Genomic DNA, 18,931 nt, shown 5'->3' with positions numbered 1-18,931 from the left:
GAAGGCAGTGAGTTATGTACTGTATTATATTATTGTTGACTAGTTTCATAGGTTCCCTCAGGGGCAGTGGGCTTTCCACTGTACGGGTGTTTTGGCGACCCCGGGGTACCTGAGCCAAGCTGTGAGAACCTTCTCACAGTTCTTCCAGAGCTAGGGCCTTTCTTCCCATCTTTTAGGTCTTAGCTCACTGTCTTTATTCTTTTCTGAGCTAACTTTGCTCGCCTTCTTCTTTTTTTTCGACCCCGCATTACGGGTGTCCTTCCACCTTCTTTCGACCGGCGCATGCTGGGGAGTCCTGGGAGTGTCCCTGACTTGCTGCAGGGACTGATGTGTGCCTCGCACTGCCGATGGCCCTCTCCAGTGTGTGTTGTCAGAAGCCAGCTACTTCGGTCCTTGGTCAGGAAGTGCGGCATGGATGCAGGGATCGGACTCTGCATTGCCACGGGCGACCCCCAGCACGTACGGCACCTTGTGTGTATCGGTGCTGGGCAAACGGAGGTTCGGGCCCCGGGGAACTGGGGTAGGGGCGTCCACTCTCCTACGGGAGGAGGACCTCCAAGGGTACACCCGCTCTCGGCCAATGAACGGGCCGCTCCTTGCCGCACGATGCGCTGGTGACAAAAAAGCATGGACTGTCAAACTACATACAGGAGTAATGGAAAGGAGAAGGAGCAAGCCGCTTTCAAGCGCAGTTCAATTATGCAAAGGTCTCCGACCTTGACGACTGGGACGCCGACGAGGAGACTTAAAACCTCCCCTCCGCCGGTGCCGCGTCCTCCCTCCGCCGGTGCCGTTCAAGGCTGTTAGTGACACCGGATCGTCGTCCGGATCCGGAAAGAGGAAAGAAGAGGTCGATCTGGCGATGGAGGTGACCAACCTGGGGGATGGGTTTCAGCGTCAAGCTGCGCTCCGGGTGTGTTCCGCCTATCGGACAGTATCCGAGCCTGCCGTCCTGGTGGTTGCCGGAGTCATCCCTGTCAAGCTCTTGGCAGGGGAGAGGAAGGCGATTTATCAGAGACAAGGCGAGATCGGCAAGGACGCAGCAAGATCCGAAGAGCGTGCCCGAACCTTCCAGCAGTGGCAACACAGCTGGGAGCACGAAACCCGAGGACGATGGACTGCGCGACTCATCGAGCAGGTTCAACCATGGGGTCGAAAGGCGGCATGGCGAGGTGGATTACTACCTCACGCAGTTCCTGACAGGTCACGGCTATTTCAAGTCGTACCTGAACCGGATGGGCAAGACCGATTCACCGGATTGCATCTACTGCCCGGGCGTTCCCGACGACGCGGAACACACCTTCTTCCGCTGTCCGCGTTGGGAAAGGCCCCGCCTGGAGGCCACAAGAAAACTCGGGGTTTTTTCGGTGGATACGGTCTGCGAAAAGATAATGGAGGATGAGGGGAACTGGGATTGTTTGTCACAGTTCGTCCGGGGCATCCTCCTGGAAAAGAGACCCGATCTGGACCGCGAAGTGGCCCAGATCCCTTGACCGAGCGGCTGGATAAGGAGCGAGCCCCACGGGCTTAAGCCAAATTTAGGCCTAGCCTGAAGTAATGTGATAAACAATCCCAGGTTAGAATCCTAAAGAGTAGAGGAGGTTTTTTAGTGGGTAAACCCGTTTTTAGGGGAGTCCCACACTACAGGCTGGCCACCTGTGTGCGTAATTGCATTTTTCCTGCCTCTCCCTCAAAAAAAAAAAAAAAAAAAAGTTTCATAGGTTCCACGAAATGAACCTACATCTAAATACGTATGGATATTATTGGAGGATAAAATACCTGGCAATCTATCTTCCTAAGTTTTTGTTGTTTCTCTGTTGGTCACACACGGCTGCCAGAGAGAGATTTATTCATTTCAGTAACTAGTTATCTGGCATTTACACATAAACCAACTAAAAAATTCAACCCATGAGAAGAAAATATCAAGCATCAAATTAGCACGCACGACGAAAAGGTGATGAAAACAGGTTCAACATCGTATCTCTGAAACAGAGTCTACCTGAATTATCTCCATACCTGAATGTCAGCATGTGGCTCACAACTTCAAAATTTCACTTTCATCTGTCACAAAATGTATACCACTCCATTCGAAAACGACACAATCTTAAAAAAGTCAGCTTTTTTATTAAATGAATTCATTATATTTATTTTATTAGTATGAAGAAGCGCTGAAACATTAAGCATATGTAATGCCAAAGAGCAAATTAATTACTTTCGTACAAGTAAAAATTAATCAATTTAATTATTTATTATAAATTAAATTTTCATCCTATTTTTCTTGAAATTCTTTTAAAGTAAAATAGTTTACGGTTTTATTTAATGTTATTGCTCAAAACAATGAAAATTACTCTGCTACTGAAATAGTACGATTTATCTTTTGAAGATGTTGAAGAGCTTTACTCTAGTTCTCACGTACAACAAAGAAGGAGATGGACAAATCAGATTAAATGTTGAGATCGAATTGTCAAAGGCCGAAAACCTTTCACAATTGCTAAGACCTTTTTCATTTATTATTCTTTTACTTTTATAAATGAAAAATACAAAATTACACTTACGTATAGTTAATTGACAAGTAGAAGATGAAATGCACTATTGAAGAAGGATTACTAGTATATTAATGTAGAAGGATTACATAGATTTAAATGTCGAGTGTTGTTTTATAAAACAGATGTATCTAAGAAACGCTGAATATTAACAGGTATTTTTTTTTATTTTATTTACAATAAATTAGTTAAACGTATACCTAAAGTATAATCAATATTAGTTCGTTTGATTAAAATATTAACATCTATTTACTAGCAATATATTTATACTACTACCCTAGTTAAATCACTATACTCATGTATAATGTATATTACAGTTGAGAGAAAATTTCTTCTCATTTGACATTGTTGCCATGATTTGTTACAATGCGTTTGCTTTTGTACTATATAACATTATAGTATATATTATGCATTAATGAGATAAATTAAATTACTTTATTTGAAAAAGGGATTTTTATTGTTTATAAAAGTATTTTTTCATATTATTCTGGTGTACAACTCTCCAATTATTCCAATACAGTTTTGAAGTGGAATTAAAACATAAACAGACCTAAAACATGTTTTAATTGGTTTGAACATTTAAACTTTCTTTATTAAGAAAAATATTATATTACTCTTTATATAAAGCAGTTATTAAAAGTATAAATAGTCTAAAATAATTGATAAAACTTTACATATAATACATTTTATATGAGAATATACGTACATAAAATGCTCAAACAGCACTGAAGCCTAATTTTTTAACAATGGGTTGACAAAATGTGTTGAAAAATAGGAAATATATTATTTATTTTTATTCAACGCCAACATTACTTTTTTAGTTTAACATAATTTAATTAGTTTTTTTTATTATAGCATGTGATTTAATTAATACAGGTTTAATTTTTCTTCAAGGATTTTCCTTATATACTTAATGCTTTCACTAATATATTGGTTGCCAAAGAAGTTTAATTTTAATTGTAAGTTTAACATTTATAAATACTTAGTATAGGTGTAATAAACACTTGCTGATGTATTGAAAAATATAAAAGTGTAATGCTCGATAAATATTATTTAAGGCAATGAATACAACACTTTTAAAACAGACTATGAACGAAGTAGATTTTATTATTTTAAATTAATTTAAAACGAACTCTGTGAATGGTACTTAATCTCGCTCTGAGTTGACTTAAGTTAACATTCAGTAAAATTACAAAACGATGTTTACTCTTTCCACAGTTACCTTTCAGCAGTATAATTTATTTTAGTTGCTGGTACTTTAAAATACTGTTAATCACTTCGCTATTAATTTTAATATTTTTATTGCATATATAAATATATATATATGTATTTAAAATAACAGGATTTTAACAGTTAATTAGAACAGTTATAATTATTATTTTTAACTTAATATTTACGCAGCAGAATTATTTTAAAGATTCCTCTACAATCTAACAGTAATAACTCGAGTAAATATATTACAAATAATAATGCATTAGGTAATTATAATTATACAAAACCATATTATAAACCGTATTTCATGTTAAAATAAGAGTCTGAAACAAAACGTATATTTAATGACTCTGAATTGATGTTAAGATCAATAAATTTTATAATATTGTCTAAAGTTAATCCGGAGCTATAGAAAATTTCATATTTTCATACTACATCGTATATTTCAATTCTCTTAGTATAACAATAACTATTATTGATACACATTTTTACGGTGATACGTATAATGTTACTTCACGTTCTTCAATACTCTCTTATTATTTTTGTCCATTTAAAGAGAAGAGGTTATTAATGGCGTATTGTGTAATAAGATGGTTATATACAATGTAACACATCTAGTAATACAGTAATAAAAGATTAGTAATACATAAAACGTTTTAAACCGTTTCACGTTTCTTTTTAAAAAATACGCCAATGAAACGGAATGATATGTGGAGCACTATATATGAGATATCTATATTTAGACATTACATATTAAAAACTTAAAGGACACCTAGAGGTTAAAATCTTCCAAACTTATAGTTTATTCCGGATTTTGGTATAAATCGAACTAAAAATGTGGATTATTTATACCACTTTCTATTCACAATTATGGTTTACCGTATAAACATAACATAAAGATATAGTTAAGGTTACCAAATTCGAAATGTGTTATATTTATAGTTTCTTCACTTATTCATTAGTAGGAAACATTGTTTCGTAAGACGCTGCACGAAACTGAGGAGCTAAACTCAATATGGCAAAAAGTGTAACAACTGTTTATAAAGTAACCTTCATAACTTATACTTTTATCTCCAATTATGATTTTCAAATTAGCAATGTCTAGAAATACGGATCATTTTATGTTTTAAAAGGTGTATGTTTTCTTGATATTTAGGACATATTATTAATTAGGTAATTATAAGTAAATTTTTAAAGCAGGTAAAACAAAATATTACCTATTTTAACGAACCCTCGGAATATTTAAAATCGGTGTAATAGTTTAACAAACAAGTTATAAAATAAATTGATTATTTGGACCTAAATGAGTGACGATTTTAGAGTATAAACTTTCTAGATAACTTAAAGTGGAAATCATATTATATTTTTCAATAGAGGGCAACTTTTGAAAAATTTTAAAACTAAAAAAGTAAACTCCAAAATCATAAAAATTCTGAACCTCCTTATTAATTAAGACAATCAATCTTCATCACTTAGAGGGGTTTGATTAAAACTTCTTGTATATATAAAATGTTATAAAAATTAAAACTTCTTTTATATATAAAATTTTATAAACATATTCTATTTTGTCACTTTTGGTGTCAATACGCTAAATTCAGTCCACGCTACCTATACACGTGTAAAAGTTATTTATTTTGTGTAATTCGTGTTAAAAATGTAATGAATAACAATATATAAATCATTTAAGTTCATGATATAGGACACTTAGCCTGCGGGGCTACACTAATTAAATTAAGATATTTTCATATATTTTAGAAATAAATGTCCAAGAAGAATTTTTAGGTTATAACTCAAGTATTGTTTATTGTTCTGAAAAGTAGAAAACAATAGAAAAATTTAATTGATGAATAAAATGGACAGATGAAGTACATTTATCTAAACTAGGCTAAAATTATCTATGTTTAGAGAAATAGTGTTTTTTTAGGAACTCTTTTATCCTTTTGAAAACTGCTCATTAAAGTAATTAATAACTGAAATTTCATCAACCTAATACATTTAGGTAAGCATTGACATGATTGAAGCCCTTATAAGCATTAAAACATTTTTTTTAACAAGTATCTGCTAATATTTAATGTATTATGCACATATTAGGAGTATAGCACCAATGCCAGGGTATTGTCCTAGTCCACAATAATCTATGACGTCATCTAACATCTAAGTGACATTACATTGCTGTGGAGTGCCATCATCACTTTACGTGACGTCAGCAAGTGCATTCCAGGAGAGGGTACATACTGACAGACCGAGAGCCGGCCATACCGCAACCTCATGTCACAAACGTGTGACATATGTATTCTATGCCTAATGACACTTCCATTGAAATGATTTCTGAATGGCATGTTTTCGTAATGATGTCTATGTTTTACATAAATACATTGTCAAAACCAAAATAATGTATTTAGAGGTAGATGTCTTATTTCAACAGACAAAGATAGGGCTAAGAAGCTTTCTCTGAAGTTAAGACCTAAGAACCGACAACTCAAAGGTGAAAGGTTGAAAATATTACAGAAAGTAAAATAAAAAGTAATTAGGCAATATTTTAATGATTCTAGTAAACAATACAAATAACAAAACTAAATTACATACAATCACGAAATGAGCATTTTTTATGTTATAATTGTGTAAGCAATCAATCTTTGAGTAACCGGCCTAGATAAAGTTTCACCTGAAATAAAAATTTTCAGGACTCCATAACCCATTATTAACAATTTTAGAATTCTTATTTTTGTTTTCTTATACATAAAACATTCTCTGCTTGTAGGTAAAATATCCAACGAAATTCCGTAAACGCCAACATGAACATAGCTATTAACAGAGTTATAGAGAACTTCAGTACTCAAACTATCGATTAATTTTAAATGAAGCTATTTTTTACTATAATGAATCCATACTGTATAATTGTGTGTAACTCATTACATTTTCATACCTACCTACTTAAAAGTTTTAATGGTTGACATACAAGTTCTGACAGTTTCATGGAAATCGTTAGTTGAAGTTTTATCCTCAAAGGGAAGCAGCTTCGTTTAATGGAAAGAGATCCAATGTAAAGGAAACAAGTTCGAATGACAAGATTTTTAATCGGATTTCTATTTCCTTAAAGATTATTTTACAGCATAAAATGCCATCTTACGGCATTAACTATACGAGATAACTACTAACGCAAATAAAGAAAATATGTATTACAGTGAATTTTGTTATATATAAATATTTCAACAACAACTTCTAAAAATTTTAATTAAATAAACAAAGTACAATGAATATTTATTTTTACTATTGTCTTAACTCAATAAAATTAAGAATAGGGCTTCAAACTGTTTCATGCATTGTTGACTGCGTTACAATCTTAGTTTGAGGTTTGGCTGAGATATAGTAATACATTTAATTAACACCTCTTACTTGAAGAATGAATTGATCCTCATATTAAAGACTTATTAAAAAATCATTGCATCTCTTTGGTTATTAATAATAACTAACTACATCACTTTACTGCTAACTGAAATCTATTCTTCATGCAAAGTCATTGTTTTCTCTAAAACGCAACAGTATCAATGACAGTGAGCGTGCAGTTGCATATCTATGGAAAAGGGTACGCAAGTATAATAACTATTATGAATGAAAAATCTTAAACTTTGGAAACCCACATATGATTATATTTACATAAAAAAAATTTTAGTTTATAGTGATCTGATTAAATCTTCTATACTTATAATTTATGGAAAAAATTAGTTAGCAAAAAAATTCATAATTATGCATGATTGTTTATAACAGCGTATGCCTTACAGATGTCTTGTTTTCTGGATTACGGGAAACATTTTCTGTATGATACATTGTTCCTTAGTCGATTGTAAAAATGCCAAATTGCAATGCCAAAGTAGCCACCAATTACCAATATCTTATGCACAAACATATACAATATGTTGCTTAAGGTGTTTTTTATAATAGCGTTTTAATTGTTTTCCAATAAATTAGATGTATTAATCCGTAGCCGTAACCATCTGGAGTAGAAGCTAGATAGTTACTTTGTCTTTGCTCTCTACAATACACTACTTTTTTAGCACCGTACACTAAACATTCTCAAAAATTTAAATTTAAACAAAAGCTTTTAGGCTCTTTAGCAAACTTAAAAGGGACAACTGTTTAATAACAGCTAAATTGTGGTTAAGATATATAAATACTATCATAATATGAAGGAGGAGGAGCTCTTTTTATTGGAATATCAATTTTCTATTATTTTGCAAAAGAAAACTCACAATTCTCCAAATATTTGTGTATTCTCCAAAACACAAATTAATGGAGAATTGTGAGTTTTCTTTTGTAAAATAATAAAAAACTATCATAATACTTTTTGAATTTTAAATTATTCTGGGAACCCTTTACATTATTTCTATAGAAACAAAACTTTATTGGACTTCATTGAATATTTAAAACAAGGAATTAATGGAAATAGTCCAGTCATTCATAAATATTTTTGTCAAAACTGTTGTGATTCTGTCAGTTAAACATTTTAAAACTATTTAACTGTGATTATTTATCACTAATGAACCACTATTTCGAGGTGAAAAACTATACATAACCTTATAAGTTAGGCTTGAGTTGGTTATACATTAGCTACCATGTTTTACATACCATTGTTAGATAGGTTGTCGCATTTTTAGATAGTTAGTTACACTTAGAAACTATTACCTATTCCTTGTCTTTTCCATCATTTTTACTGTAGTTATTTACTGGGTTATTACTTCAGTCAGGGCTTTTAGTGATTACCATTACAGTGTTTTGTTTTGGTTTGGCTTATGAAAGTACAATATATTGTACCACATTTAGTGCTAGGCTATGTGTATGTTGATAAAATAATATGTGTCTGTTGTTTATAGTTTATTAGTAGACTTTAATAGCCATTTCTAATAGATTTTTTGGTTTTTATATAGTAGCATTATACAGATATATGCACGAAATAAATTACAAAATACAAAAATATCTTTCATCTATAAAAGTCAATGCCTGACTCAATAATCGACCCCTCTCATAAGGTTTATCTTACTTACCATTTTCATGGATAGTCGATTACAACACGGCAGTTAAAATTTGTATTTGAACTGAGTTTACGGTGAACAGATATTAATGACTGATTAGGCCGGGAAAATATTTAGCTATGTGTGCCGTGTTTTACAACATCTTGTTTAATCTAGACGTTTATTAACTATTTCCCTATTAATTTTAATCAATATCTGATTTACCAAAAATGAGATCCTGGCACCAAAAATGTAGTGAAGGAGGGTGTCGTACGCGAAGAACTGTTGAAAATAGAATGTAATTGCTTTTAAATTATAAATTATATATCTCTACGTTGTTTCCATTTGACACAGTGAAACTGCAACTGGTAATGAAAATGTGGTAGATATAAAAAATAGAAGTTAAATCCATAAAGCAACAGTTTTATCCGAAAACACGGTTTTCCCATAAACAAGATTCACCAGGTTGACGTCGCAGTTGTACAGTCAGGTCGCGTAAACAAACGGGATAAAAGGTTCTGTGTAACTCGCACCAAGTCAACTTGCTGTATCAACTCAGGCTGTCACTCGCGGAGCGGCGCGGCGTGTTTACTTGTCTGTCGGGTGAAATACTGAACAGCTACGGTGAATAATATCAGTGCGTTTTATTTTAATAACAAGGCTTTCATTTTAAAATCTGCATAACAAACTGACAGTGTGATTAAATTTTTAATTAACTTCTAACAATTATACCATTTTTAACTCAATTAAAATAACTGAAGAAACTGAATAATGAGAAAGAATATAATTTGTTATATAATTTACCGTGTTTTTAAGAGACATATACATTGTTTATTTAATATTTAATTATGTATTTACTTCAGTGCTATAAGACATCGTGTTTGGGGCACTGCCAAAAGGTTTATTAGGACACGATTAAGGAGTGTAATATTTTAATATAAATTAAATCGTTTTAACATAATCATCATCATAGACTTTAAAGGTAAGTAGAAAACTCGACAAGGTTTTATTATTCAATCCACCTCCACTAATATGCAATAACGTAGCCTACAGACAGAATCGTCAGGAATTTTATTTCTTATAAAGAAAAACAACATCACTTCCAGTTATCTTTGATGAACATATTGTAAATGTTCATATCTTCAACCTCATAATCTACTTAAACCTGTTTCCTTTGGGCTGATTATAAGATGCTCCGAAAATTTGCTGCGAGTTCTTACTACTCTAGGTGGAACAGATCAAAACAAATTTCTGTCTTTAGAAATTATATTATTTGAAAGGGTTATGCCAAAAGTTTCCGTAAAATTAAGTAAATATTGCTATCCACAAAAGTTTTGTATCTTAACCAGTGATTTTCTCAGTTTAGACCATCTCATCAAAAGGAAGAAACGGAGGCTCTTTTACTGATACTTAACTTAAGAGTGAGTTTTAATATATTTTATATACTAACAGTTTTAAAATAAGCGCATTATAGCCCTATTGATAATATTTAGGGATACAGTTTTTAATGATATTATTATGCAACAGCAGGAGAATTTGTTGCATAATTTTTTAAAACACACTACATAATGATGTGTTTACAGATTAGAGGCAATTAGGTCCGATGTGATCTGATCCTCGCTTGTTAGTGTTATTAACAGCTCCCGCGAGAACAGTCACAGTTTGTGGCTTCGTTGTGTCAAAAATGTAACTACGAACTTTTAATTCAATTGAAAGTCAACAAATACATCATATTTAATAACAATAGATTTGATTTCCTATTACCAATATATATCAACTGAAAATAATATTTACATACATTAAACTTGTCGCTTTCAGCAATCTTTATCATCAAGACTAAATCTGCACACATTTCAAAGAGTATTTACGTTTTGAATAGTATTATTTAATAGTGGTTTTATTAGTAAGAAGTTTATAGTATAGTTTATAGTAAGAACAGTGTTCCCAGAACATCATCATAGAAGTATACATGCAACTTTTAAGAATTATATTAAATTATATATAATTTAAGAATTCTGAAGTTAGAGAATGATTGCTGAGTGAGTGAGAGCTTTGCCTCTTATGTACTGACGGAGACACTAATGGAAAAAATATGTTTGTATCTTATAGAGTTAGTTTACTAGCAATATAATCAATGTGTATCTTATAGTAACACTGGTATTAATTAAGCGTTAGCGAATATCAAATTAAGCTGTTTTCTTGAAATGTCGCATTAAAACATTATTTATTTTCTTTTTATAAGAAATATTCGGTTGAATTATGGTCTATGTTACTCCATTGGTTTGCTAAAAATAAGAAAACCTGCAAGTGTACTGGAAAAATGTTTTGAATTCATTAAAGGCCTTTTAAAAGTAATATTCCATTGGTTTTATGACTTGAAACTATACACTATAAACCAGTCTGGATACAATATACACTATAATTTACTTATTTATTTTTTAAACTTGTTAGAATCCATCGTGATGAAATAAAAATACCAAAGACTTTCGAACTACCTCTTAAACTAAAGAGCCACTCTACTACGCGGTAGAGAATATTATCAACCTGCAGTGAATAAGCACAACCGTCTCACTCCACTTTACATCCAATCTTCTACCTCAAAATCTGTACTCATTACTCCATCCATTTCAATTTGTATGCAAACTCGTTTAAACACAATGTAATATTCATATTGCATTCTGGCATATGTAAGTGGCATATACATAAGTGAAAAAGATCCATTTGTGTATTGCTATAACTATTTCATAATCTGTTATGATGGATGATGTGCAAGTCTGCTTGTATAGTTGAAGAAGAATTATTATTCGTCAATGCGTTAATTGGTACTAAAAGATTCAAGATAGGTTGCCGTGAACGAAAGCATGATTTCAAGAGAAAAAATAATTTAAAAAAGATTCCTTGGAATTACTTGTGGTTTTACATTTATTTTAAAATTAGTCGCCTTCTTGCAATTGTATGTATTGAAGATCATTGACTTCTACTGGTTAACCTACCGCATTTTTTTGCTGTAGCTCATGATATTTTCATGGGCACTATACAATATTATGTCTTGTGGTGAGTGAATAGTCATATGCAGCCTACTCCAGCTGAAATATTGTGACTATCCATATTTCCTCATATTACAAGTCATATAGTATTTTTAAATATAGTTCTAAAATTCTCTACAGACAAATTATGATATTGCTTACAAATTTTTTGTTTAATTCTTACACTTATTGTTTTGTTTTGTTTTGCTAAATGCTTTAATGGTTTAAAAAAAATTTTTTAATTGGTTGACATAACATAGATCATCATTTAGAGTAAAAAATAAAGGTTTAATAATCTGATTTAATAAAATTTGTAAAGAATTAAATAATTGTATTTCGGGTGGTATCTGTGCTATTAAAATGTTGATAGAATAAAATAAACTACTGATTCGGGAGTTAGATTTATTATAATTTTTGGCATGCACTTCACCACATCAAGTTACGAATGAAAAGCTAAACCATTCAAAAGTTGTAATATAACCAAAATTGGTAGTGAGAATTAAAATCAGACATACGCAGTATTAGGGACTGAGACATTTGTACATTAGTGAAACACTTTTTTTTAAATGTGATTTAGATATTAAAAAATACCATGCAATTTTATATTGGCTTGAAATTATTTATTAACTTGTTCATTATTTAGCTGTAGAAGTAGCTTAGTAAACGCTCGTGGGTTGAGTTGGAGACAAAAACAAATTGCATTCGTGACGCAGTTTAATTTTCAACCAGTGAAAAAGTCCAAAACGGATTTGCATGGAATTTTTTACACATGTTAACTATTACATTACGTGCTCGCTACGAATAAGTTTTGAAACTTTCTAATAAGAAAATGTATAAACTACTTATGAAAATTTAAGCTTGGCGACTTTTTGTACTCAAATTTACGAATGCTTGTTTTATCTCTAGAGTAACTTTTATAACGTTTATAACTAGACTACTTTTATAATACTTAGTGTAAAAGGTACATAATGACATGCAGCGCAAACATGCCGGTTTATTTTATAACCTAAACTGAACTTGATTTTAAGCTCAAAAGACCGTTCACCTTCGTGCCTGCGTGATTCCGCTAAATATGAAACATTACGGTACACACAATATGACATAGTGTCTCATGCTAAGCAAGCCTATATCGTCATCCTGAGAAACAAAAGTGTAGAAGTGGAATATTTTTATTTTTTTTGAGCTCCCAAGGCTATGCGGGCAGTGAGTTCTTATGATATGGGAAATAGAATTTTAAAGGAATTCATCAAGTTAAATGTCATAATAATATGTAAAACGATAAATAAACGAATACCCAAAGAAATTGAGCAATGTAAGTACTTCGAAATCATTTACTGGATTTTAATATAATTATTGCTTTAGGACACAATTTTCAGAAAAAGAAGTATATTTCAAATTATTTTGCAGCCAAAGCTGCGCTGAATATACAGTGAATGTGTGTCCCCCACCACATTGAGCCAACAACTTGTAGTGTTTGATTTTGTACACAAGCGATTGGTGATTGGTTACACAGAAATCCTGGGACGAAAAACGGAATAGTTGGATATCTATTATGTATTGCATTGAATAGGGCTTCAACAACCGCAACGATCTCTCTAAATAAAATGCTTACAAAGACCACATCCACGGTTACAGGCTTGTTTCCTTAAGTAATCCATCAACACCAGTGTCCGATTCCCAACCAGTCTTCAGTGGTGACATTGAAGCAGGTGAAACGAAGAGGTCTGACCAAATTTACACTGACCATAAAAATATTATTTAGTATGATTATTAGCAAAAATCTAACCTCAAAACCAAAGAGAGCCCGCAAGCTATTGTTTAGCATGAAATTTCTTATTGTGTTATTAAATTAAAACATGAAGTTTTTAATGATCCAATACTTCTAAACTATTGTGTATATTTTGTGATACTTAAAGAACCAGTGCACATTTTTCAAACATACACTCACGTGTTATTTCTACCAGTAAAAGATAATTACAGTTGAGCTGGTGGCAGTGATAACGTTATTGTTTAATGTTGTGGCAGCTTGGACTGCCAGTTAACGTTTTATACATGTGCTATCTCTTTTTCATCCACTACTGTAATCTCGAGGACTTCAATTCACTCCTTTTAACGAACAAATTAACATTCTCTCTATTGCAATGATTATGTATAACACACAGAAAATAAACATCACGTCACTAACTTAGCTTAAAACATGTTGCTTTGCCATAGTCCACACGATTATTAATGAGCCATTCAATAGTGTTTCCCAAACTAATTTGATTGATTTTGGCAAAACAAACCAGACTGTTCCCTACAATAGGCTCGCCTGCGCTGTGAACACTTCTAGCTGAGAGCTGATTGCAGTCGTTGCGGTTGGACTTCTACTCACTCACAATGCAAACCAGACTGCTAAGTGAATTAGGCTCGTCTGCGCTGTGAGAACTTCTGGCTGAGAGCTGATTGTAGTCGTTGCGGTTGGACTTCTACATTCTCACAATGTCCACCAGACTGCTAAGTGAATTAGGCTCGTCTGCGTTGTAAACACTTCTGGCTGAGAATTGATTGTAGACGTTGCGGTTGGACTTCTACATTCTCACAATGTCAACCAGACTGCTAAGTGAATTAGGCTCGTCTGCACTGTGAACATCTATGGAAGATGATTAAAGCTAATCATTTCAGTTCAAACGTTTCCAGCTTAAATGATTCTATAGAACGTACAAAAATTATTCTATAGAACTACCCGTATCTGAGTCAATATGAAAAGGGTTTTATAAGAGTGGAGTTTTTACGAAATGTATATATTATGTTTAAGTTTATATAAACATTTGTTCAAAGTAGGGCTTTAAAAGAAATAAATACGTATAATACAATTACAGTACATTTATAATGGCGTATTACACATTTTATACTTAACAAAAACATTATATCATTACTAAAAATATTAAATATACTATAAATCCATTAAGACTGACAATTCTTGTTTAAGTATTTTTTAGATGACATCCATTTTTATACTACTTGATTAATATATATGCAATGGTGAATAAGTTGTCCAATTTCCACGGAAGCAATATTTATCGTTACCCTCTTTATGTAACAAAACTGAATGTTAAAACAAGAAAAACATGTCGTCAAATATTTTGGAAGTTTTTTGATCGACATTGAAAAGTATTTTATTTATGCAACTGATAAGTGGAAATAATACTGTAAGGAATTATAAAAATATCTGTATGAAAAATAAAAGTTGAGAGGAAAGTTCTAATACCTAAAAGATGGAATTTCCCATTCAAGACACGAACCACTTATCTTCCATTCATTCAGATTGTCACGTTTTGCATCCATTAAGACTTTCTTCAGTATGAAAATGTATATAATTATGTTATATAACTTGATTTCCTAACTATAAAGTTATCTAAATCATTAGTATTACTTATTTATTAAGCTAATTCATACTAATCAAAGAATCAAAGAATATATTCTCGTCTTATCAAGGATCCTTGAGACAATATCAGTGCGAAATTTAATATTCTGAAAATGTATTAATATCAATAAGTATATTCATTTGTAGTTTATATTTACTTACGTATGGCCACCTAAAAATAATACGCTTTAAAATCCTATGGAGAAATATGACATATAATATCGAGAAATCCTATCTTGGATACTGTTAAATACATTATTCTTATTCTGTAGTCAGTAGGCATTAATGATAAATAGTTTTTTCGTAATGGATCTATAAACCATGTACATTTTTATGAAATTAATAAGTTCAGTTACATAAAGAAACTACATAAAATATACCACAATATTTTGAAGGAAATACTGATTATTTTAAAACACAGAAAGGGATTGCCAAATCATACTAGATTAAAATAATGTTCATTAGGATATTTCACTTTTTTTTAAATGTCAAAATATATTAATTCCATTAATTAAAAGTTCATTCATTTTGAAAATCATTTTCAGTAAAGTTATTAATCCAAGACAGCTGTGAGTATAAAAGGTGAAATGAATATTATTAGTTTAATATGATTTTTATGTAAGTAAAATTTCATACACGTTTTTTCATCATTGGAAAAATGTAACAAAGGTGTGTGCCTTAGTATTTTATAACATATTTTTAAGTATTTTGGCTTAACGGTATGATATAATATAATGTAATTCATGTTAGTATGAACTATACTCGTACTTTCAAATTTTGAAAGATGAGTAAATATTTTATATTTACTGCAAATTACAAACGTTGCGACTTCATAAACAAACATATAAAATACCATTTAGTTTATATTTTTCGTTTATAAGGAATATTATCGTTTTACGGTCCATAAAACAATCATTCTGAATTTTATTATAGATACTTTAAATACCTGTTATCTACTAACTGTTTGTATTAAAACTTTGATCAAACTGTCATATTTTGCGGTGGAACAGAAACTGGTCCAAAATTCATGCCACGCTCTAGTTCACACTTGATACAAATAAGTAATATTGAGCTGGCTTTACAGATCAATTCCAGTGCATATTGTAAATTGAAACATTAGGAGAATAAAGGTAAATTCTATATCAGATGCTTTCACAGAATTCTGTTTGACATTATTTTTTAGTTTAGAATATGCTAATGGTCTATTTACCATAGTTAGGTGAAACTACTCTGTTTACTATATCACAATAGCATAAAAGTGCAATACTAAATATTATAGATTTTTTGGAAATTTTTATAAGACAAATTTATAGATTTTTATGTAGTTTTATATAAAACACCACATAATGATGTGTTTACAGCGTTGAACCAATTAGGGCCACCGTGATCGGATCCTCGCTTGTTAGCGATATTAACAACAGTGAAAACTCCTGCAAGAGCAATTTCGGTTATAGGCCTATTTATTGTACAGTATTAATCAAGAGGTTTTTAATATTTGAGAGTCAAAATTTATTTTAAAACGCAATAAAATTTAAAGTAAAATATAATATTTTCTCAAATCAATCACTTTACAGGGTTAAGAATCGACTAGTGAACCCTTAACCATGTCCAGTTTAACTTTTTATTGAAAACTTAACTAATGTTTTTATTTTCAATTAAACGAGACGAGGAAGGTACTATTTTTACTGTAATATTATATTAAATCTTAAGGTCATTAACCTTCATAGGTCTAGGGAACTTAATCCTTATGTGAGTGTGTGTGAGAAAGAGAGAGAAGAATCTGTGGGAGTAAAAACATCCTCATATCCTGAAGCGATCTTGGACGTATGAAATGCCTTATAATAACTAATTATGATCACTTTGAAGCATAGATTTACATATCAAGCTTATGTTTGATGGATTGATATTACTACTACTAATCTACATGCGTCACAAAGTGTGAAATAAATGATCTCTTTATTAAAGTAAAAATAAATGCATCTTTACAAAATTCGTTGTATAAGGAAAATATACTTAAGTTGTTTGCGAAAAGAATTATATATATATATATATATATATATATATATATATATATATATATATATATTCCCAAAATTAAAAGGAAAAAGATAAATCATATTGAAACTTATCCTATAGAAGGTTATTTTTATCCTCTAAAGTGGATGTTCGTTGAAAGCTTATCTTCAGTGCATAAATACCGTTTTGCGTTCGACACTAAAGAGTACATACACTCCTTTTAAGTTTAATCTTTCCTCTAGCAAACAAAATCTAGATTTATCGGATAATAATAATCAAAACTACTGTGTTATGATTAAATTTGTTAGTACTACCTATCAATATACAATTATTATCCATTAAATTACCGACTTTCAATGTTTTGGACTGGCAGTTAATGTTGCATTTCCAAATTTCATGTTTAGTGGTACTTTCGATTTCTAAAAAGAATGATATGGATAATATCAATGTAAATGTTTTCACACACAAAAATAAAAATTTGTTACTTATATAAAAATAATTGAAGAGGTGAGTTTCAAAAGAGACACATTCCAAAACATGATGGTAAAAATAGTTGAGATAGCCAATATGTTCATTACACTAAATCACACCAACTGAGTGGAAGTAGGAACACATTACTTACATTTTAAGAATACATATTGTTGTATGAAAAATCTTCTAATTATTACAAAAATGTGTCCCTTTTTGAACTCAATGTAGCTTTAGTACTGTTCATGATCACCATAGCGCCCTCAGCAACCAACATAAGGTTTCTTTGTTATTGCAATAGTCTGAGGTTATGTTTAAAGCTGTGTTAGTAAGAATAAGTAGTGCACCTAAAAAAACTTGGTTTCGCTTTCTACCCACCTAAAGTTATAACTAAATTATTAAAGGTTTTTTGTAAATAATTATTAGGTTGATAAATATTGTTTTAATTATTGGAAAATCATGTTTTTGAAAGTATACCTTTTTAACTCACCGGCTAAATTGAAATTTACTTATCGTTTTATCGTATCGAGTTTAATTACTTCAGTATTTGACCAATTGTCACCTTTCAACAGAACTTAAATTCGCTCCAAAGCAGAAAACGACGAAAGTTATCTTTGATGTAATTATAGAGGATTTTGAATAAATAGCCACGGTAAAATTTCTGAATAGGGACGCTAATTAAAGTTTAAAATTATTATCTGAAGTTCTATAAGAGTCTCCGTTGAACATTAAATAATATTTCAAAATCCATTTAGTTATAGCTTATTTATACGAATCAAACAGCTACTTAAAGTTTTCTGGAAATGAGTTTTCTATCCTTTTCAACTTTGAACCTTTGCAAACTGTTAAAAAAGAAATGAAACCTACTTTAAGAGGAGAAACATTTTTGGTGCAAATTTTATTTTAGATTCATTCAATTGGGTATTTTTGGGAAGACTTTGGAAAAGATTTAAATCAAGATGCAAATGATATCCTTGTTAAATAATTATGGTATTCGTGTAGAGTTCCTGGTTATAGCTAATTAATTTATTCTTATTTTTAATAGTATCTTCTTTGTTAAAAATCTATTAATATAAATGTAATATTATTACATTTGTATCAGATAGTTATAGCAAAAATGTTTATCAATACGGTAAATCTTTTGTACATAATTTGGAATGATCTTGCTTCTACAGATCTACATTGTAAAACACAATTTACTATTTAGTGTTACTCAAATAAACTAAAATTTATTATTTTATTGAGTCAAAT

At 31.2% G+C, this 18,931-nt stretch overlaps 1 protein-coding gene across 1 annotated transcript in view; it reads left to right on the top strand.

Annotated features, from left to right (window-relative positions):
* Positions 1-627: 627 nt before the first annotated feature.
* LOC124358420 overlaps positions 628-18,931 on the top strand; it is a 108,598-nt gene continuing 90,294 nt past the window's right edge. The window contains exon 1 of the mRNA XM_046810718.1: positions 628-802. Within this exon, the coding sequence (XP_046666674.1) occupies positions 628-802 (175 nt within the window). The remainder of the gene's footprint in view (positions 803-18,931) is intronic.

This window comes from Homalodisca vitripennis, chromosome 3 (genome assembly GCF_021130785.1).
Source record: "Homalodisca vitripennis isolate AUS2020 chromosome 3, UT_GWSS_2.1, whole genome shotgun sequence".
Classification (NCBI taxonomy): Eukaryota; Metazoa; Arthropoda; class Insecta; order Hemiptera; family Cicadellidae; genus Homalodisca; species Homalodisca vitripennis.
This window is presented reverse-complemented; position numbering and strand designations above follow the sequence as displayed.